Genomic DNA, 18,856 nt, shown 5'->3' with positions numbered 1-18,856 from the left:
CCTTTGGATCTTTCAGATGCTTTTTCCTAAAGGGGGTACTATGTTTTTCCCTAGTGCCATAGAACATATGAAGGTAGAGGGACTGTACTGTAAACATAAAACAGCACCTCAAAACTCAACACACACACTTATGTTTTCCCTAGATATAGCCATCTGTAAGGCTAAAGGTCACATTAACCATTAAACACATCCAATAACATAACAAAGATGTAGAAAACTGACTGAATGCAAGCAGGATTTCACAAACACCATCCACCCACAACTGACAAACCTGCACACTAACTCAATAATGTCTCTTACTGCTGTTTGTGGATGGTGGGTCCCTGTCCCACATCATTCTGTTAGACATGACATCTAACTGGGCTGCTGCTGTTTGGCCTGGTCCTCTCTCTCCCTGTCCTTCTCCTACCCGCTCCCCACCCTACCTTCACCCTCACTACAGGTATGTGTCAGCCCTGACAACGCCGGCCCGCCTCTCTCCAGTGGACTTCTTTTACTCGCTGCCCCCGCAGGTGCCTACCTTCCAGATCACCTCCCCCAACACCAGCCAGGCCATGTCCCTGCCGCCCGCCGCCCACACCCCCTACCCTCTGGAGGACGACCAGCCTCTGCTGCGGCGCTACCAGGTGCCCCTGCACGACGTTCAGCGCCAGGAGCCCTACCGGCAGCAGCGCCGCACCTACCTGAACGACAGCACGGGCAGCCTGGCCTCTAGTCCCTACAGGCTGGCTGAGGAAGAAGACTACGAGACCACACAGGAGTACCTCTCCTCCCGTGAACAACCAAAGAAAAGTGGGACCGGCAGCGGTGGTGTTGGGGGTCGGCGCTTGCGGAGGTCCAGACTGAACGGCTACGTAGCGCCGAGAGGATACGAGGCGTCACGGGACTACGGCTCTCGCAGCTGCCTGACGGACAGCGAGTCGGAGGAGGAGGGCGAGAGCACGCCCTTCCTCAGTATGCAGAATATGAACGCGGAGCCCTCCACCATCTGCAGGCCGGCCAACAGTCGGACTTCTCAGTCACACTCTTCGGGGCGGCACGGTGCACGCGGGACTGTACAGACCAGACAGACGCACTCACGGTCCAAACCGGACAATGTACCCCATTAAAGAAAGAAGATGAGCTACCAATGAAAATCAATATAGTATAAACCTGCACCTATACAAAATATTTTTATTTTATATAACTGACAGATATTCTAAACAAATGAAATATTTATTTTCATTTTTAGCAAAAGTTGTCTACTAGTTAACAGCAAAGACTTTTTTATAGGGAAAACTCTATTTATATGTACATTTTGATTTACAGTATAAAAAGACGTGCCAATTTTTTCACAACTTCAAAAATTGAGTAATATTGTGGTGCCTTTTGCTGTATGCCGATGGCAGAGGGCCAGTGGAAGTTTTTGTAGCCTTTCTTATATGGACATCATTTTTTATACACGTTTCCTCTTGTTTTCTTTTTTGGGCTTTGTTTTTTTTCTTTTCAGGCTGCGTTCTTCTGGGAGTCTAGCCCCATTTGAACATTACCGTTCCCCTTCAACCTCATGCAATATAAACCACTTAATCATAAGGTGTATGTTTACATGAATATAATTCACCTATAGGGTTTATCATTTTGGGACTCTCCAGTAGAACATCTGATCAATGCAACACAGGTCCTTGCTCTCTGAGTGGGGAGGAGTGTTTGTGTGTGCGTAAGTGCGTGTGCTCGCGTGTTTGTGTGCGTATGTGTGTGTGTGGGGGGGGGGGGGGATTTTGTGTACAGCTGTGCTTGTGTGTGTGTGTGAGTGTTAGATGTCCTAATGTGTTGTTGTACCAACCAACTGGTTGCTCTATTGGACTCCAAAGCAACTGTATCAGTAGAGGAAAGCTGCAGGTGCACAGTGAAGATCAGCCTGGGTTCCAAGGATTGTGCTGCAGTTGGGTAGAGAGTTCTTTTGGGTAAAGAGTTATTTTGGGTAAAGAGTTCTGTTGGGTAGAGAGTTCTGTTTGGTAGAGAGTTCTGTTGGGTAGAGAGTTCTGCATGTCATTGCTTGATGTGTGTTTACAGCTGCCCCGCCTTTGTTTCCTGGCCCCCTCCATGTACCAACAGGGTAACGGTTTGTCTCCTGGCCCCCTCCTTCTACCAACAGGGTAAGGTTTGTCTCCTGGCTCCTTACTGGTCCCACCAGGGTAAGGTTTGTTTCATGGCCCCCTCCTTCTACCAACAGGGTAAGGTGTGTCTCATGGTAGCCAGTGTCTCAGTTGGTCTGGAGATATCCCTGCCATCAGTGATAGTGGCTCAATACAAAGAGACAAAACTAAAAGCAAGAACATCCCATAAATGTATCTCTTTCTCCCATCACCCATGCCTCTTCCTCTTCATCATCCTCCTCACCTGTCCATTGTGTACCTGTGGCCAAAGTAAAGGTCCGCATAGCATCTCAGGACTTCCACCCACCCCTCTGCCCCCTCTTCCCCTCTCTCTCTCTCCCTCTCCCTCCACCAACATATTTCCCTAAGACTAAGGTCCCCCCAAGGACATAAACAACACGCAACATGCTATGCCTCTGAATCTCAGTGGAGAACAGAACAGAATAGAACAGAATAGAACAGAATAGAATAGAGTAGAGCAAAACATACTAAACCAATACAAGAGAAATAGCTGTGAAACTTTGGAGGATCATAAAATGCCAAAATATGCAAACTTTCTATTTTGCTCTGTTTGATGACGTCATTTTCTAAGAGGTGACTGTAGTGTGTTGTGTGAAACCTATGTAATGCCTATTGTGCAGAAGAAGTAACATGATATCAATACATATTTATATCCATTCTTATTTTTCATGCAGTTATGCAGCGCTTGCTCAAATTGTCAATTTTCCTCATTCACAGATTCATGTCCATTGACTGATTGTGTTCATGAATTCTTATCTCACCGAGTCCAGACCAAGCAGACAACACGCAAGTCTACAGTAATGACTAATCACTTTAAAGGGTCTCATTCACTAATGTTGAGTGCTGCTCAGTCTTGTGGATAAGGATAATAATGTTGTTTGTTATGAAGTATGTCACTAACAGGTTTGGAAGTTAATTTCATACCTGTCAAAAATTTTGGAGTAAATGGTTCTGACAATGCATTTGAAATGATCGTTGATAATCCTGCAAAACTGGTTATGTACATTCTAAAATATAACCAAAAAACTGAAATGACTGTACCAGGACAAAATCATCAGATGAGTCTAGATCAAGTAGGATTTAAAACACAACTGTTAACGGCTGTAAGATGAAGGCACATTGATAAAGACACGTAGACATCTCACAAATGGATTTTCTCTCCTTTCGGTTTCTTACACTCTGAGTGTAATTTTGTATGTTTGAAAAATGCAAAAGAAGACAGTAGTTCTAGTTTAAATGTGATATTTCCCCAACCTTGCCCCCCTCCTCACCCAATAGAAGTGCTGCCAGGTTCGTCCTGTCAGTTTCTCATGTTTTTATTTTTCTTCCCTCGCTTGAAATGTTTCAACACCTCTCCTCTGCATGTACTTGTGGTCAAGGTATATGGGTGCATGGTAAAAAGCAGCAGTCATTTTTTTTTCAGTCAGTGGAAGTGTATTTCATTTAACATTCAGCAATAAAAATACCCCCCCCCCCCATCTCCATTCTAGGAATATGCTAGAAAAAAAGTACAAATGCGAGATTGTCATAGATTGTCAAATAAAATTTTAAAAATAATCCACAAAATATATCTTTATTCATATCATTTTAACATAAAGTGGTCATCTCTGTGCAGGACTTTGGTGTGTGTTTTGAGATATCCTTAGCCATTGGGCTGAGGTACTGTATGGCTGGTTTCTATAACCTTTCTGCTTGTGGCTTTTGTTTCCAGTATCTGAAGTGTGTGGTTCCTGTGAAACAGGGCCTTCAGAAAGTATTCATACCCCTTGACTTATTACACATTTTGTTGTGTTACAGCCTGAATTTTTTAAACAATAATAATCTCACCCATCTACACACAATACAAAGTGAAAACCTGAATGTAGAAATGTTAGATAATTTATTTTAAATACATATCTCATTTACATAAGTATTCACACCCCTGAGTCAATGCATGTTAGAATCAACTTCGGCAGTGATTACAACTGTGAATCTTTCTGGGTAAGTCTCTAAGAGCTTTGCACACCTGGATTGTACAATATTTGCACATTATTCTTTATAAAATTCGTCAACCTCAAATTGGTTGTTGATTATTGCTATACAGCCATTTTCAAGCCTTGTCATAGATTTTCAAGACTATTTAAATCAAAACTGTAACTAGGCCACTCAGGAACATTCAATGTTGTCTTGGTGAGCAACTACAGTGTATATTTGGCCTTGTGTTTTAGCTTATTGTCCTGCTGAAAGGTGAATTTGTCTCCCAGTGTCTGTAGGAAAGTAGACTGAAACAGCTTTTCCGATATGATTTTGCCTGTTTGACGTTTCTTTTTATCCTAAAAAACTCCCTAAGGTTTGCCGATGACAAGCACACCCGTAACATGATGCAGCCACCACCATGCTTGAAAATATGACGCATGGTACTCAATGATGTGTTGTGTTGGATTTGGCCCAAAGATAAAGCTTTGTTTTCAGGGCATAAAGTCAGTTTCTTTGCCAAATATTTTGCAGTTTAACTTGAATGCCTTATTACAAACAGGATGCATGCTTGGAATATTTTTATTCTCTACAGGATTCCTTCTTTTCATTCTGTAATTTAGGTGAATATTGTTGAGTAACTACAATGTTGTTGATCCATCCTCAGTTTTCTCCTATCACAGACATTCAACTCTGTAACTGTTTTAAAGTCATCATTGGCTTCATATTGAAATCCCTGAGCTATTTTCTTCCTGTCCGGCAACTAAGTTAGGAAGGACGCCTGTATCTTTGTGGATCTTTGTAGTGACTGGGTATATCGATAGTGTTTAAGGTTAAGTTTAGGCATTAACTTCGAATTTTTAAGGTAAGGGTTAAGGTTTGGGATAGGCTTAAAACAAACATCTTAAAAACAACTTTCTATCGCTGGATTTGAACTTGCAACCTTTGGAATCAGAGGCAGATGCTTACCAAAATCTCAAAAAGCCTATCCCAAGCCTTATCACTGGATTTGAAGTTGCAACCCTTGGAATCAGAGGCAAATGCTTATGCCCGTCTGCCATCACTGTCCACAATTTCCTAGCAAAACCAAAACCTACTTGAAGATAACATCGCTCACTGTTGCCCCTAGTGCCCGGTTTCCAAGTCATCTCCTGACATCCTCCCGACATGGATGGACGTCGAATTCTGACTTGTATCACAGGTGACCTGAGTGACTTATTACCTGACTTGTTAAGCACATTTTTTCTCCTGAACTTATTTAGGCTTGCCATAACAAAGGGGTTGAATACTTATTGTCTCAATACATTTCAGCTTTACAAAAATTTATAAAAACATAATACCACCTTGACATTATTTGTTATTGTGACACAAAATCTCTATTTCATCCATTTTAAATTCAGGCTGTAACACAACAAAATGTGGAAAAAGTCACATAAAAAAATACTATGGTATACTATGGTATAAATACTTTAGTTTACACTGTAGAATTGTTTAATACTGTATTTACTGTAGTATTTACAGTTAACTATAGTATAAATACTGTAGTAAAATATAACTGTGGTATATAATACAGTAATTCATGTAGTGTTTTTGCGGATTGTAGTATAGTGCAGTATTTACTGTACTGTTTTTGTTTTATTACCATTGACATAGAAGTGGAGGCCATAACCTGTAGGTCTGAACGGATAGTTCAGAGCTTCTCTTTTCACCGGCCAGTTTATTAGGTACACTCAACTAGTACCGGGTCGGAACCCCCTTTGCCTCCAGAACAGGGCATGAATTCTACAAGTTGGAAATGTTCCACAGGGATGTTGGTCCATGCTGACATGATGGCATCACACAGTTGCTGCAGATTGGACGGCGGTACACCACCTCCACCAGCCTGTACTGTTGACAACAGGTCCGTGGACTCATGCTGTTCACACCAAATCCTGACTCGACCATCAGCATGACGCAACAGGAACCGGGATTCAATTGTCTCAATTATACCTTGACCACCTCAATTGTCCAGTGTTGGTGATCGCGTGCCCACTGAAGCCGCTTCTTCTTGTTTTTAGCTGATAGGAGTGGAACCCGGTGTGGTCGTCTGCTGAAATAGCCCATCCGTGACAGGGGTCGACTAGTTGTGTATTCTGAGATGCCATTCTGCACACCACTGTTGTACTGCACCGCTATTTGTCTGTTTGTGGCCCAAATGTTTGCTTGCATGATTCTTACCATTCTCCTTCGACCTCTCATCAATGAACTGTTTTTGCCTACAGGACTGTCACTGACTGTTTGTTTTTTGTTTGTCGCACCAATCTCGAGGAAACCATAGGGCGTGAAAAGCCCAGGAGGGTGGCCATTTCTGAGATACTGGATCCGGCATATCAGGCACCGACGATCACACTCGTTTTGCCCATTCTAACATTCAATCGCAGTAACTGAATGCCTCGATTCCTGTCTGTCTGATTTATATAGCAAGCCACGTGACTGTTGGAGCGATGCATTTTTGTGAATGAGTGTAGTGTACCTAATAAAGTGATTGTTTAACCTGTAGGGAACACAGTATATGGGCTATACTTGGTATGTAGGTTTCTCACTTATAGGTGGCACAAATTGGGATATGGGGGAGGGGAATGGGCAGGGAATGTGCAAATTGCATTCTGCAGTATTTACTATAGTTAAAAAGCAGTGTTTTTGCAGACCGTAGTGTTTTTGCGGACTGTAGTGTTTTTGTGGACTGTAGTGTTTTTGTGAACCTTACTGTAGTATTTACTATAGTATTCTACAGTATACTACAACATTCTATAGTACAGTTGAAGTCGGAGGTTTGCATACACCTTAGCCAAATACATTTAAACTCCATTTCTTTTTAAAATTCCTGACATTTAATCCTGGTAAAAATTCCCTGTCTTAGGTCAGTTAGGATCACCACTTTATTTTAAGAATGTGAAATGTCAGAATAATAGTAGAGATAAGGATTTATTTCAGCTTTTATTTCTTTCATCACATTTCCAGTGGGTCAGAAGTTTACATACACTCAATTAGTATTTGGTAGCAATGCCTTTAAATTGTTTAACTTGGGTGAAACGTTTCGGGTAGCCTTCCACAAGCTTCCCACAATAAGTTGGGTGAATTTTGGCCCATTCCTCCTGACAGAGCTGGTGTAACTGAGTCAGGTTTGTAGGCCTCCTTGCTCGCACAAGCTTTTTCAGTTCTGCCCACAAATTTTCTATAGGATTGAGGTCAGGGCTTTGTTTTGGCCACTCCAATACCTTGACTTTGTTGTCCTTAAGCCATTTTGCCACACCTTTGGAAGTATGCTTGGTCATTGTCCATTTGGAAGACCCATTTGTGACCAAGCTTTAACTTCCTGACTGATGTCTTGAGATGTAGCTTCAATATATCCACATAATTGTCCTACCTCATGATGCCATCTATTTTGTGAAGTGCACCAGTCCCTCCTGCAGCAAAGCACCCCCACAAAACGTTGTTGCCACCCCCGTGCTTCACGGTTGGGATGGTGTTCTTCGGCTTGCAAGCCTCCCCCTTTTTCCTCCAAACATAACGATGGTCATTATGGCCAAACAGTTCTATTTTTGTTTCATCAGACCAGAGGACATTTCTCCAAAAAGTATGATCTTTGTCCCCATGTGCAGTTGCAAACCATAGTCTGGCTTTTTTATGGCGGTTTTGGAGCTCTGGCTTCTTCCTTGCTGAGCGGCCTTTTGGGTTATGTCGACATAGGACTCGTTTTACTGTGGATATAGATACTTTTGTACCTGTTTCCTCCAGCATTTTCACAAGGTCCTTTGCTGTTGTTCTGGGATTGATTTACCCTTTTCACACCAAAGTACGTTAATCTCTAAGAGACAGAACGCGTCTCCTTCCTGAGCAGTATGACAGCTGAGTGGTCCCATGGTGTTTATACTTGAGTACAATTGTTTGTACAGATGAACGTGGTACCTTCAGGTGTTTGGAAATTGCTCCCAAGGATGAACCAGACTTGTGGAGGTCTGACATTTTTGGCTGATTACTTTTGTTTTCCCCGTGATGTCAAGCAAAGAAGCACTGAATTTGAGGGTAGGCCTTGAAATACATCCACAGGTACACCTCCAATTGACTGAAATTATGTCAATTAGTCCATCAGACGCTTCTAAAGCCATGACACAATTTTCTGGAATTTTCCAAGCTGTATGTAAACTTCCGACTTCAACTGTAAGTATTACACGTTAGAAGGATACTACTGTGTGTAGTATAGTATTCTACAGTACACTACAGTTTATTATATAATCCTATAGTAAGTACTGTAGTATTCTATAGTAAAGGGTAGTATTTTTGTGTCTAGAGTGCCATTTCTCAGAAATCTTTAGATATGGAACCGTAGAAACCAGGGGAAAGGCTGTTCGTTCTCTACTACACACAGAGTTAAGAGTTAGGAAAAATGGTGCCTTGTTCATACAAACTAGTGTATAAAACTATCTGTGTGCAAGGGACACTGCTTGTGTATAGGTTAGGCTGTTGTACTGTACATGAAACAGAGATACAAGTGTTCATGAGCGTGGTTCAGTGTCAAAACAACAATTTACTTATTTCGCAAGACATTTTTACAAGACATTTACAAGACATTCATCTGGCTTTCATCATCGCTAATACGTTTATTTCCCTTATGACCCATATCAATGATCAGTTTTTATGTGGCGTTAGTTCTCTCTGGTCAATCCTGACATGCTAAAACTTGAAACATGTGCATCATACTATTTCACTTCTGTCAAACCAAGTTTAAAACAAGCCAGCGGTCTGGAAGATATACTGTAGGAGGACTTCTTGGAATATACCACGATTGATATGATCCAATTTCAAATATTGCTTTTATTGGCATCTACTTTTTCAACTAATTTAAAAATCTATATTGCAACTTGTTCAACTCACTCACACACATCTTGCATGCAGTGTCCCATACTGCCAGCCTCTGCAGGGATAACACATGTGTCTGTAATGTCACCATTATGACAGTGTTATGAAGGCTAATGAAGGGTTGAAGAAAAGTATAACCAATTTTCACCATTTTTATTTTGCTTGAATTGTACTTGCTGACTTTTCACATCCTTGGCAACTCTAATCTGACTTGCGGCTATTAAGAGAGAGAGAAGTGATTGCTTTCAAGGGAATATGGTGTGCGATATTTCTCCATGCTTCATTCAACTGTTCAGATCAATTTGGCATCTCTGTGCTTTCTGTTCCTGTACATCTGCTTTGCACGTCTTTGCAAGGTCAAAAGCACTATTAAAACAAGTATCTAGGCAGCATTACAGTCAATATGGAAAGCCAGAGCATCCGTTGTCAGGGAAAACTCAACCTCGATCTTAAGATTATACAACTGAACGAACGTCTGTCTCCTCAGTCACTGAGAACATTGTCATGATCTTGTATTTACAGTATGCTTTGACTTTCAGACATGATTCACTTGCGGGGAAAAGAGGCCCTGTTGGTGAGTGGTTGTCAGTCCATCGGACGGTGGAACTCTGGGAGAATAAATAGGGCTATAGCATTACCTCATCATGTTACCATCAGCTTGAGGGTAAACTACAGAGCAAGATCAATGAGTTATCCAGCTAACTTTGTTAAACAACCAAAAATAACTGTTTTTCTGGTTCACCTCTTAGCTAAACTTAGACGTGTTTTAGGTTGTTGAGACACTTAGACCATGCCCATTTCATTCTTATCTTCCTAAAAACTAAAACCTTAATTTAGTATAGTTTGGGAAGTTGGCTGGCTAACTCATTGATCTGGCTTTGTAGTTTACCCCTCAGGGTCAAGAAGCCTTGTTTATTAACCTCTCTGCGCACAGATCCCTTTAGCAGGATCATTTCCCTAAACAACCGCTGAATTGCAGGGCGCCAAATTCAAGAATATTACTAAAAATATTTATAATCATGCAATCACAAGTGAAATATACCAAAACACAGCTTAGCTTGTTGTTAATCCACCTATCTGTCACACCCTGGCCTTAGTTATCTTTGTTTTCATTATTATTTTAGTTAGGTCAGGGTGTGACATGGTGAAGTATGTGTTTTGGTTTGTCTAGGGGTTTGTAGGTTTAATGGGGCAATGTCTTGTCTAGGTGTTTGTATGTCGATGGCTGCCTGGATTGGTTCTCAATTAGAGACAGCTGTGGTTTATTGTCTCTAATTGGGAGCCATATTTAAGGCAGCCATGGGCATCATGTGTTTGTGGGTAATTGTCTATGTTGAACGTTTGTTGCTTGTCTGTGCACTTACGTTATTTAGCTTCACGGTCGTTTGTTGTTTTGTGTATAGTGTTCGTTTTCGTGGTTTTTTCTCTCTTCCACAATAAAGAGATGTATTTTGCACACGCTGCGCCTTGGTCCAATATCTCTCAAGAAGACGATCGTGACACTATCGTGTCAGATTTTGAAAACATGCTTTGCAACAAAAGCAATCTAAGCTTTTGTGAGTGTATCAATCAATGCTAGAACAGTTAGCCTTATATTAGCCTGGTTAGCTTGGTCACGAAAGTCAGAAAGCAATAAAATTATTCGCTTACCTTTGATAATCTTCGGATGTTTGCACTCACGAGACTCCCAGTTACACAACAAATGTTATTTTTGTTTGATAAATATTACTTTTATAACAAAAACGCGCAACCCAAATAGCGTTTTATGTTCAGAAAACTACAGCCTCGTTCCGTTCGACGAAAATTCCAAAAAGTATCCGTAATGGTCGTAGAAACATGTCAAATGTTTTTTATAATCAATCCTCAGGTTGTTTTTAACAAACATAATCGATAATATTTCAACCGGACCGTAACCTATTCAATAAGAGAGAAAAAGAAAATGGAGAGCTCCCCTCCCGCGCGCAGGAACTATTCAGAGGACACCTGACTACTTTTGAAAAATCTCGTTAATTTTTCAAAATAAAAGCCTGAAACTATGTCTAAAGCCTGGTCACAGCACAGCCTGAGGAAGCCATTGGAAAAGGAATCTGGTTGATACCCCTTTAAATGGAAGAAAGACGGGCCAGGAAACAGATTTTTTATTTTTTAATATCACTTCCGGGTTAGATTTTCTCAGGTTTTCGCCTGCAGAATCAGTTTTGTTATACTCACAGACAGTATTTTCACAATTTTGGAAACTTTGGAGTGTTTTCTATCCTAATCTGTAAATTATATGCATATTCTACGATCTGGACCTGAGAAATAGTCCGTTTACCTTGGGAACGTTATTTAAAAAATAAATAAAAATCTGACCCCTAGCGTCAAGAAGTTAACTATTTGATAGAAGACATGATTATCCATGTGTTCTGCTTTGTAATCTGACAAATTTACCCAGACTGTGCATGCCCATTGACACGCATGTTCTCTTGTAAAAAACACACAGAGAGAGACAGGTGTGGCAATGGAACCTAACCCTCTGCTATTAGGCCTATCGTGACACTAGGCGAGACCCAAATGCAGACACAGAAGCAGATGGTTGGAGTTTAAGATGTTTAATAAATCCAAAGGGAATAGGCAAGAGAGTGGTCATGGACAGGCAAAAGGTCATAACCAGTTCAGAGTCCAGGAGGTACAGAGTGGCAGGCAGGCTCGAGGTCAGGCCAGGCAGAGTGGTCAAGGCAGGCGGGTACAGAGTCCAGAACAGGCAAAGGTAAAAACCAGGAGGACTAGAAAAAGGAGAAAAAAAGAAAGAAAAAAAAGCTGGTAGGACATACAAGAAGAACTGGCACAGAGAGACAGGAAACACAAGGATAAACGGGAAAACAAGTGATGCCTGGAGGGGGTGGAGACAATAACGAGGACAGGTGAACCTGGTTGACCGGGGTGTCGGCGGTGGAAGTCAGTGATGAGGGCTGGATCCAGGATGTCTCTAGCGGGAACCCAGCACCTCTCCTCCAGGCCATAACCCTCCCAGTCAACCAGGTACTGGAAACCCCTGCCCCGTGGTCGAACACCCAGGAGACGTCTCACCGTGTATGCTGGATGGCCATCAATGACACAGGGAGAGGGGGGGGGGGGGGGGGGGGGGGCTGGGAACAGAAAGAACTGAGAGACATGGGTTTAATTCTAGACACTGGGAACGTAGGGTGAATACGGAGGGTACGGGGTAACAAGAGATGGACAGCAGTGGAACTCAGGACTCTGGCGATGGGAAAAGGACCAATAAAACGGGGGGACAGTTTGCGGGACTCTACCCAGAGGGGCAGGTCCCGTGTGGACAGCCATACACTCTGCCCAATGCGGTAGCGGGGAGCTGGGGTCCAGCGACAATACCTGGAGTTGGTCTTGAGAATAGCCGCCCTGGCCTGTAAGTAAGCATTTCACTGTAAGGTCTACCTACACCTGTTGTATTCGGCGCACGTGACAAATAAACTTTGATTTGATTTGATATAACTATTCCTCAGGTTGTTGCTGTAAATGAGAATGTGTTCTCAGGCAACTTACCTGGTTAAATAAAAAAATATGATTAGGCCCCTGAATGGTCAAAAACCTCTTCAAATAGAAGTACATTTATAGCACTATTAACAAAATATCTTACAGGTAGGCCCTCTCTCATCATGTCACTATCACAGATAGCCTGGGTTCATGGCACAGTAAAGGGGCTGTACAGATAGCCTGGGTTCATGTCACAGTAAAGGGGCTGTACAGATAGCCTGGGTTCATGTCACAGTAAAGGGGCTGTACAGATAGCCTGGGTTCATGTCACAGTAAAGGGGCTATACAGATAGCCTGGGTTCATGTAACAGTAAAGGGGCTGTACAGATAGCCTGGGTTCATGTCACAGTAAAGGGGCTGTACAGATAGCCTGGGTTCATGTCACAGTAAAGGGGCTGTACAGATAGCCTGGGTTCATGTCACAGTAAAGGGGCTGTACAGATAGCCTGGGTTCATGTCACAGTAAAGGGGCTGTACAGATAGCCTGGGTTCATGTCACAGTAAAGGGGCTGTACAGATAGCCTGGGTTCATGTCACAGTAAAGGGGCTGTACAGATAGCCTGGGTTCATGTCACAGTAAAGGGGCTGTACAGATAGCCTGGGTTCATGTCACAGTAAAGGGGCTGTACAGATAGCCTGGGTTCATGTCACAGTAAAGGGGCTGTACAGATACCTCTGGATGTTTTTATCGGCATGTAAATGGGAGCTCTGGTCAGGGACACAGCTGCGGTGAGTAGTGGTACTTCTCTTCTTGGTCATCCAGGAGAGAGTTTGCATCCCAGAGGCCATCTTTCCTGAAAGGTCAAATAAATAGCATTTTGTAACTGTCTAGTAGTTATGTCTAGATTTGTTTTTAAGCCCTGGATATCCTACAGACACTATAAACAGGGTACCTGTGGGAACACAATTGCTTTGCAGCATGTTCAGGATTTCTTCAAAAGCGAGTCAGTACACCATTTGAATGAACTAGATATCCTAAATAATGTTGTGTTTGCATTGACTGAAAATGTGGCTATGCAGCACTAACCCAGGGGTTGCTGGCTATGAATGATCTCGGTCCCAGCTCATCTGTCCCTGGTCTTACTGGGGGACCGCCACCAGTCTTGAAACTCTCCCTACGAGCAACAGCATTTGTCTTCTTTAAGTAGGTTAGATGTTTTTCCACAGGACCTTAGAAAGACAAGACAATATAGAAAATATATTAATAATGATCTATGATATTGTTTGTGTTACATTTCTTTCACACAAATACATTTAGGCACCACTGTGTTGTGTTACACAGAAAACTACAATTTCAAAGTGACTCTGATTTGTAAAAGTACCTGAAGTTGTTGTAGCGTTCTTTTGTTTCATTTTTCATTTGAGTTGAATTCATTACAAACGGTTGTACAGACATTCTTTTTCTTTTTTTCTGTTGAATAATCATGCTGTTTGTTCTCGATAATTGGGCGGTTTCACTGAAATTCTTTGAACGTTTTCTTTTACATCCATCCATTATTTGATTTAGGTGACTTGCTCCAATTTCACACAATGCTTATGTATTAGTGTCCCATCCCTGTTTTTTGAAGCATCCTCAGGTGAGCAGAAAGTGCACATTCAGTGCATTCGGAAAGTATTCAGACCCCTTGACTTTTTCCACATTTTGTTACGTTACAGCCTTATTCTAAAATGTTTTTTCCCCCTCATCAATCTACACACAATACCCCATAATGACAAAGAAAAAACATTTTAAACATTTTATTTTAGCAAATGTATAAAAAATACAAAACTGAAATATCACATTTACATCTATTCAGTATTCAGACTGTTTACTCAGTACTTTGTTGAAGCACCTTTGGCAGCGATCACAGCTTTGAGTCTTCTTGGGTATGACGCTACAAGCTTGGCACACCTGCATTTGGGGAGTTTCTCACATTCTTCTCTGCAGATCCACTCAAGCTCTGTCAGGTTGGATGGGGAGCGTCGCTGCACAGCTATTTTCAGATCTTTCCAGAGATGTTCGATCGGGTTCAAGTCCGGGCTCTGGCTGGCCCACTCAAGGACATTCAGAGACTTGTCCCGAAGCCACTCCTGTGTTGTCTTGGCTGTGTGCTTAGGGTTGTTGTCCTGTTGGTAGGTTAACCTTCGTCCCAGTCTGAGGTTCTGAGTGCTCTGGAGCAGGCTTTCATCAAGGTTCTCTCTATACTTTGCGCCGTTCATCTTTGCCTTGATCCTGACTAGTCTCCAAGTCCCTGCCACTGAAAAACATCCCCACAGCATGATGCTGCCACCATGTTTCACCGTAGGGATGGTGCAAGGCTTCCTCAAGACGTGACGGTTGGCATTCTGGCCAAAGAGTTTAATCTTGGTTTCATCAGACCAGAAATTCTTGTTTCTTATGGTCTGAGAGTCCTTTTAGATGTATTTTGGCAAACTCCAAGCAGGCTGTCATGCCTTTCACTGAGGAGTGGCTTCCGTCTGGCTACTCTACCATAAAGGCCTGAGTGGTGGAGTGCTGCAGAGATGGTTGTCCTTCTGTAAGGTTCTCCCATCTCAACAGAGTAACTCTAGAGCTCTGTCAGAGGGACCATCGGGTTCTTGATCACCTCCCTGACCAAGGCCCTTCTCCCCTGATTGCTCAGTTTGTCCGGGCGGCCAGCTCTAGGAAGAACCTAGGTGGTTCCACACTTCTTCCATTTAAGAATGATGGAGGCCGCTGTGTTCTTCGGGACCTTCAATGCTGCAGACATTTTTTAGTACCCTTCCCCAGATCTGTGCCCCAACACAATCAATTTCGAGTCTCATAGCAAAGGGTCTGAATACTTATGTAAATAAGTTATTTCTGTTTTTATCTCTTAATACATTTGCAAAAATACATTTAAACCTGTTTTCACTTTGTCATTATTGTATTGTGTGTAGATTGATGAGGGGGAAAACATTTATTTCATCAATTTTAGAATAAGGCTGAACGTAAGAAACTGTGGAATACTTTCAGAATGCACTGTAGTTCATCTAATTATTCTTCACAAAGATTAACTGGCTATACCTTACTTACTGGGACGCCCTAGTCTAAGCAAGTCAAAGAAAGCAATTATTTTAAATCTGGATTAATTTAAGTAGATCTTTGCCTCGTCCTGATTAAAATGAACTCTGTCTGGGAAACCACCCCTTATTTTTTTTATTTAACTAGGCAAGTCAGTTCAGAACAAATTCTTCTATTACAATGATGGCCTACCGTGGCCAAACCCTCCCCTATCCCAGACGACACTGGGCCAAATGTGCACCACCCTGTGGGACTCCTGATCACAGCCGGTTGTGATACAGCCCGGGATCGAACCAGGGTCTGTAATGACACCGCATCTCAGTGCCTTAGACCCCTGCGCCACTCGGGCGCCCTTAGTGTCAAGGAATTAATTTTGCCATTCATTGTAGTCGTTGCGATCTGTAGAGTTGCTATTTTCTCGGGTGTTCTATTGTCAATTAACTTATGACATTCCTGTATTACTCATTATATTAATAAAGTCATATTTAATCCACAAATACAATAGTTAGTTGAAAAAAGGTTAAGGGTACAAGACTGTGTACATACTATATTTATATGGCCTTGTTGGCAAAATCAGTACATATCCCAGTGAACCAAGCAGGGACAGCCTGTCACAGTTCCAAGACCAGTCAGAAATGTCCAGCTAGGCCAATGACGCCGGTGGATCTCAAAACTGAACTTGGAGCCTCGTTAAGTAGCAATGATATCCTTCGCCACGGTTGTCTTGAAATAGCCATGACTATTCAACAAAACAATAAAACAATACCGAATTTTCAGGTTTCTTTCCAGCAAATGTCGTAGTTACATGATTGTATAACTAGCAAAGATTTTTAGAAGTTGAGGGTGCAGTGTTTATAGAGTCTGGGAATCAGGATGAAAACTAGCATATTTCAGCTAGACAGCAAGTTTAGCCAGGGAAAACCGGTTAAAACGAACTTGGGCCTAATGCACATGTGCACACTAGGCTAATTCAAGAGACAGATTGTAGTTTTACGCCATGATGTCAAGAGCTGGCGGTGAAAAGTTTGATTAAACAATTCAGAGAGTGAAATTAATAAGCAAATCGATATACAATCCCGAAATCAGCTGTAACTGTCAATTCTAAAACAAAGTTTAGAACAATGTTTGAGTGAACCCTGAATACAGAAATTGAATGGTGAATTCGCTTTAGCAGTGTTGCCAACTCCTCAGTAAGGAAAGTAGCTATTGACTGACCCAAAAGTCGCTAGAAGTCGCAAAATGACGTCATCACCTAATTTGCATAATTGGTCATGTGCATGTAATTGTGATGGACGCTGTAGGAGAGAGGAATAACGTCATGGGAGAGACAAAAAGTGAGTAAAAAACACCCTAAATATGTTTAGAACTACAAATGAGCAAGCTGCAAAGAGTGGCTCACACAGCGAATAAGAACCAGGTATTTGAGGCCATACTCCTCCTTCAGCACTTTATGGACTCCATTATTAATCCCCGTCATAACAGAGGCATTGTCAGTCCTTATCCCCAGGAGTTTCTCTTTTTAAGACAACACTTCTCGAGGAAAGCCACAACAGCACGGGCTATAGATTTGGCATCTCCTCCATCCAACTCAACAAGCCCCAGAAATGTTGATACAATTGTCTGCCTGGTGTCACTAAAGTACCTTATCACAACCCCCAGGCACTTAGAAACACTTACATCTGTGTACTCATCGAGGAGGAGGCTGAAACGCTGGTCACCCACATCTGCGACCAACTTTTTCAGAAAGTATGGTGCTAGAACACCATTAATAATTTCTGTGCACTTTGTCCTGTGCATTTTGAGGTGGGTAGCAGCAGTGGAGTCTGAGAAAGCAGCTCTACATGCTTCTCCAATGTGATCACATGCCAGCATGGAACAGTGTTCAGCGATAGCTAATGCCATGGTGGCCTCAGCCTTTTTTGAAGTCAATTTTTTTAACCATAAATGGCAGCTTGTTTTGGGTGGAACTGTTATAAGGCTTTGCCTTTTGAGTATGTCTTCGAGTATGTTTTTGAGTCATGTGTTTTTTTACATCACTAAGTTTGGTGTAGAAATCAGCCTTACAATACAGGCAGTATGCCCGTGTATCATCTCCAATAAACGGCTTCAACCAGCCTTTGAATTCAGGTTTTGATTCCCACTCCTTTCTGTATTTTTGAGTGTACAGTTTAGACTGAGACATGATGAGCTAGCCAGCTAGATGTTTAGCTTATGTCACAGAGAGGCACACACACAGTGGATAAGGTGAGTAAGTGACTGAGGCTGTGTGAGTCAAATGCAGTGATTTATTTTTGTGCAGTGATTTATTTTAGACAAAGAACATTTTACATTTACATCCCGCCCTGAATGTAAGCCAGGGCGGGATCAGCAGGCGGCGGCTTCCCGCATGCGCGATTCATTTGCAGTCTGGACGTGGAGGGGTGAACATCTCCTGCTCTGACTGCAGCTGGGAGGGACTGCTGCGCGAGGATTGGGCCGCCTGTGAGTGCTTTGGGATGGGGGTGGGGCCCACGGTAGTACCCGCTGCTCGTTGAGAAGAGTAAGAATGATATGTGCTTTCACATCAGAGTCTCCAAAAGTCTCAAATAACACCAGAAAAAGTCACTAGTCGTTTTTTTGAAAATGTGTCGCTAGAGGGTTCTGAATACTCAATAACATAACCTTTATTTAACTAGGCAAGTCAGTTAAGAACAAATTCTTATTTACAATGACGGCCTACACCAGCCAAACACGGACGACGCTGGTCCAATTGTGCGCCGCCCTATTGGACTCCCAATCAAGGCCGGTTGTGATACAGCCTGGATTCAAACCAGGGTGTCTGTAGTGACACCTCTAGCGCTGAGATGCAGTGCCTTAGACCGCTGCGCCACTCGGCAAAGTCGCTAAGTTGGCAAAACAGCGCTTCAGGACATGGTTGACTCCTCCTCCTCATCACTCTATAGGCAATATGGCCATCCCATGCCTGCTCGAATGTGCCTTCCACCTTAACAAGACTACGCGCTGAACAGCAACTATCTGGGTCAAAGCATTTCGGTGGGGGATAGGCAATGCTGGCTATGTACAGTATACAGTGCATTCGGAAAGTATTCAGACCCCTTGACTTTTTCCACATTGTGTTACGTTACAGCCTTATTCTAAAATGGATTAAATACAATTTGTTCCTCATCAATCTACACACAATACCCCATAAAGAAAACTGTTTTTTAGAAAATTACTCAAATACCATCAGGATAGACTTAAGGTGATACTGTTGAATGACAAAGACGTATCCAATAGTTAACCAGATCTATAC

General features: G+C 42.3%; 1 protein-coding gene across 1 annotated transcript in view; it reads left to right on the top strand.

The window, feature by feature from the left end:
- The window catches only part of LOC120021050 (pro-neuregulin-2, membrane-bound isoform-like), a 42,877-nt gene extending 41,186 nt beyond the window's left edge, over positions 1–1,691 (top strand). Inside the window, exon 9 of the mRNA XM_038964699.1 lies at positions 443–1,691. Within this exon, the coding sequence (XP_038820627.1) occupies positions 443–1,109 (667 nt within the window). The 3' untranslated portion in view covers positions 1,110–1,691. The remainder of the gene's footprint in view (positions 1–442) is intronic.
- The last annotated feature ends 17,165 nt before the right edge of the window (positions 1,692–18,856 follow it).

This window comes from Salvelinus namaycush, chromosome 26 (genome assembly GCF_016432855.1).
Source record: "Salvelinus namaycush isolate Seneca chromosome 26, SaNama_1.0, whole genome shotgun sequence".
In the NCBI taxonomy this organism is placed as follows: Eukaryota; Metazoa; Chordata; class Actinopteri; order Salmoniformes; family Salmonidae; genus Salvelinus; species Salvelinus namaycush.
The sequence above is the reverse complement of the archived record's forward strand: the minus strand, read 5'-3'. Positions and strand labels throughout refer to the sequence as shown.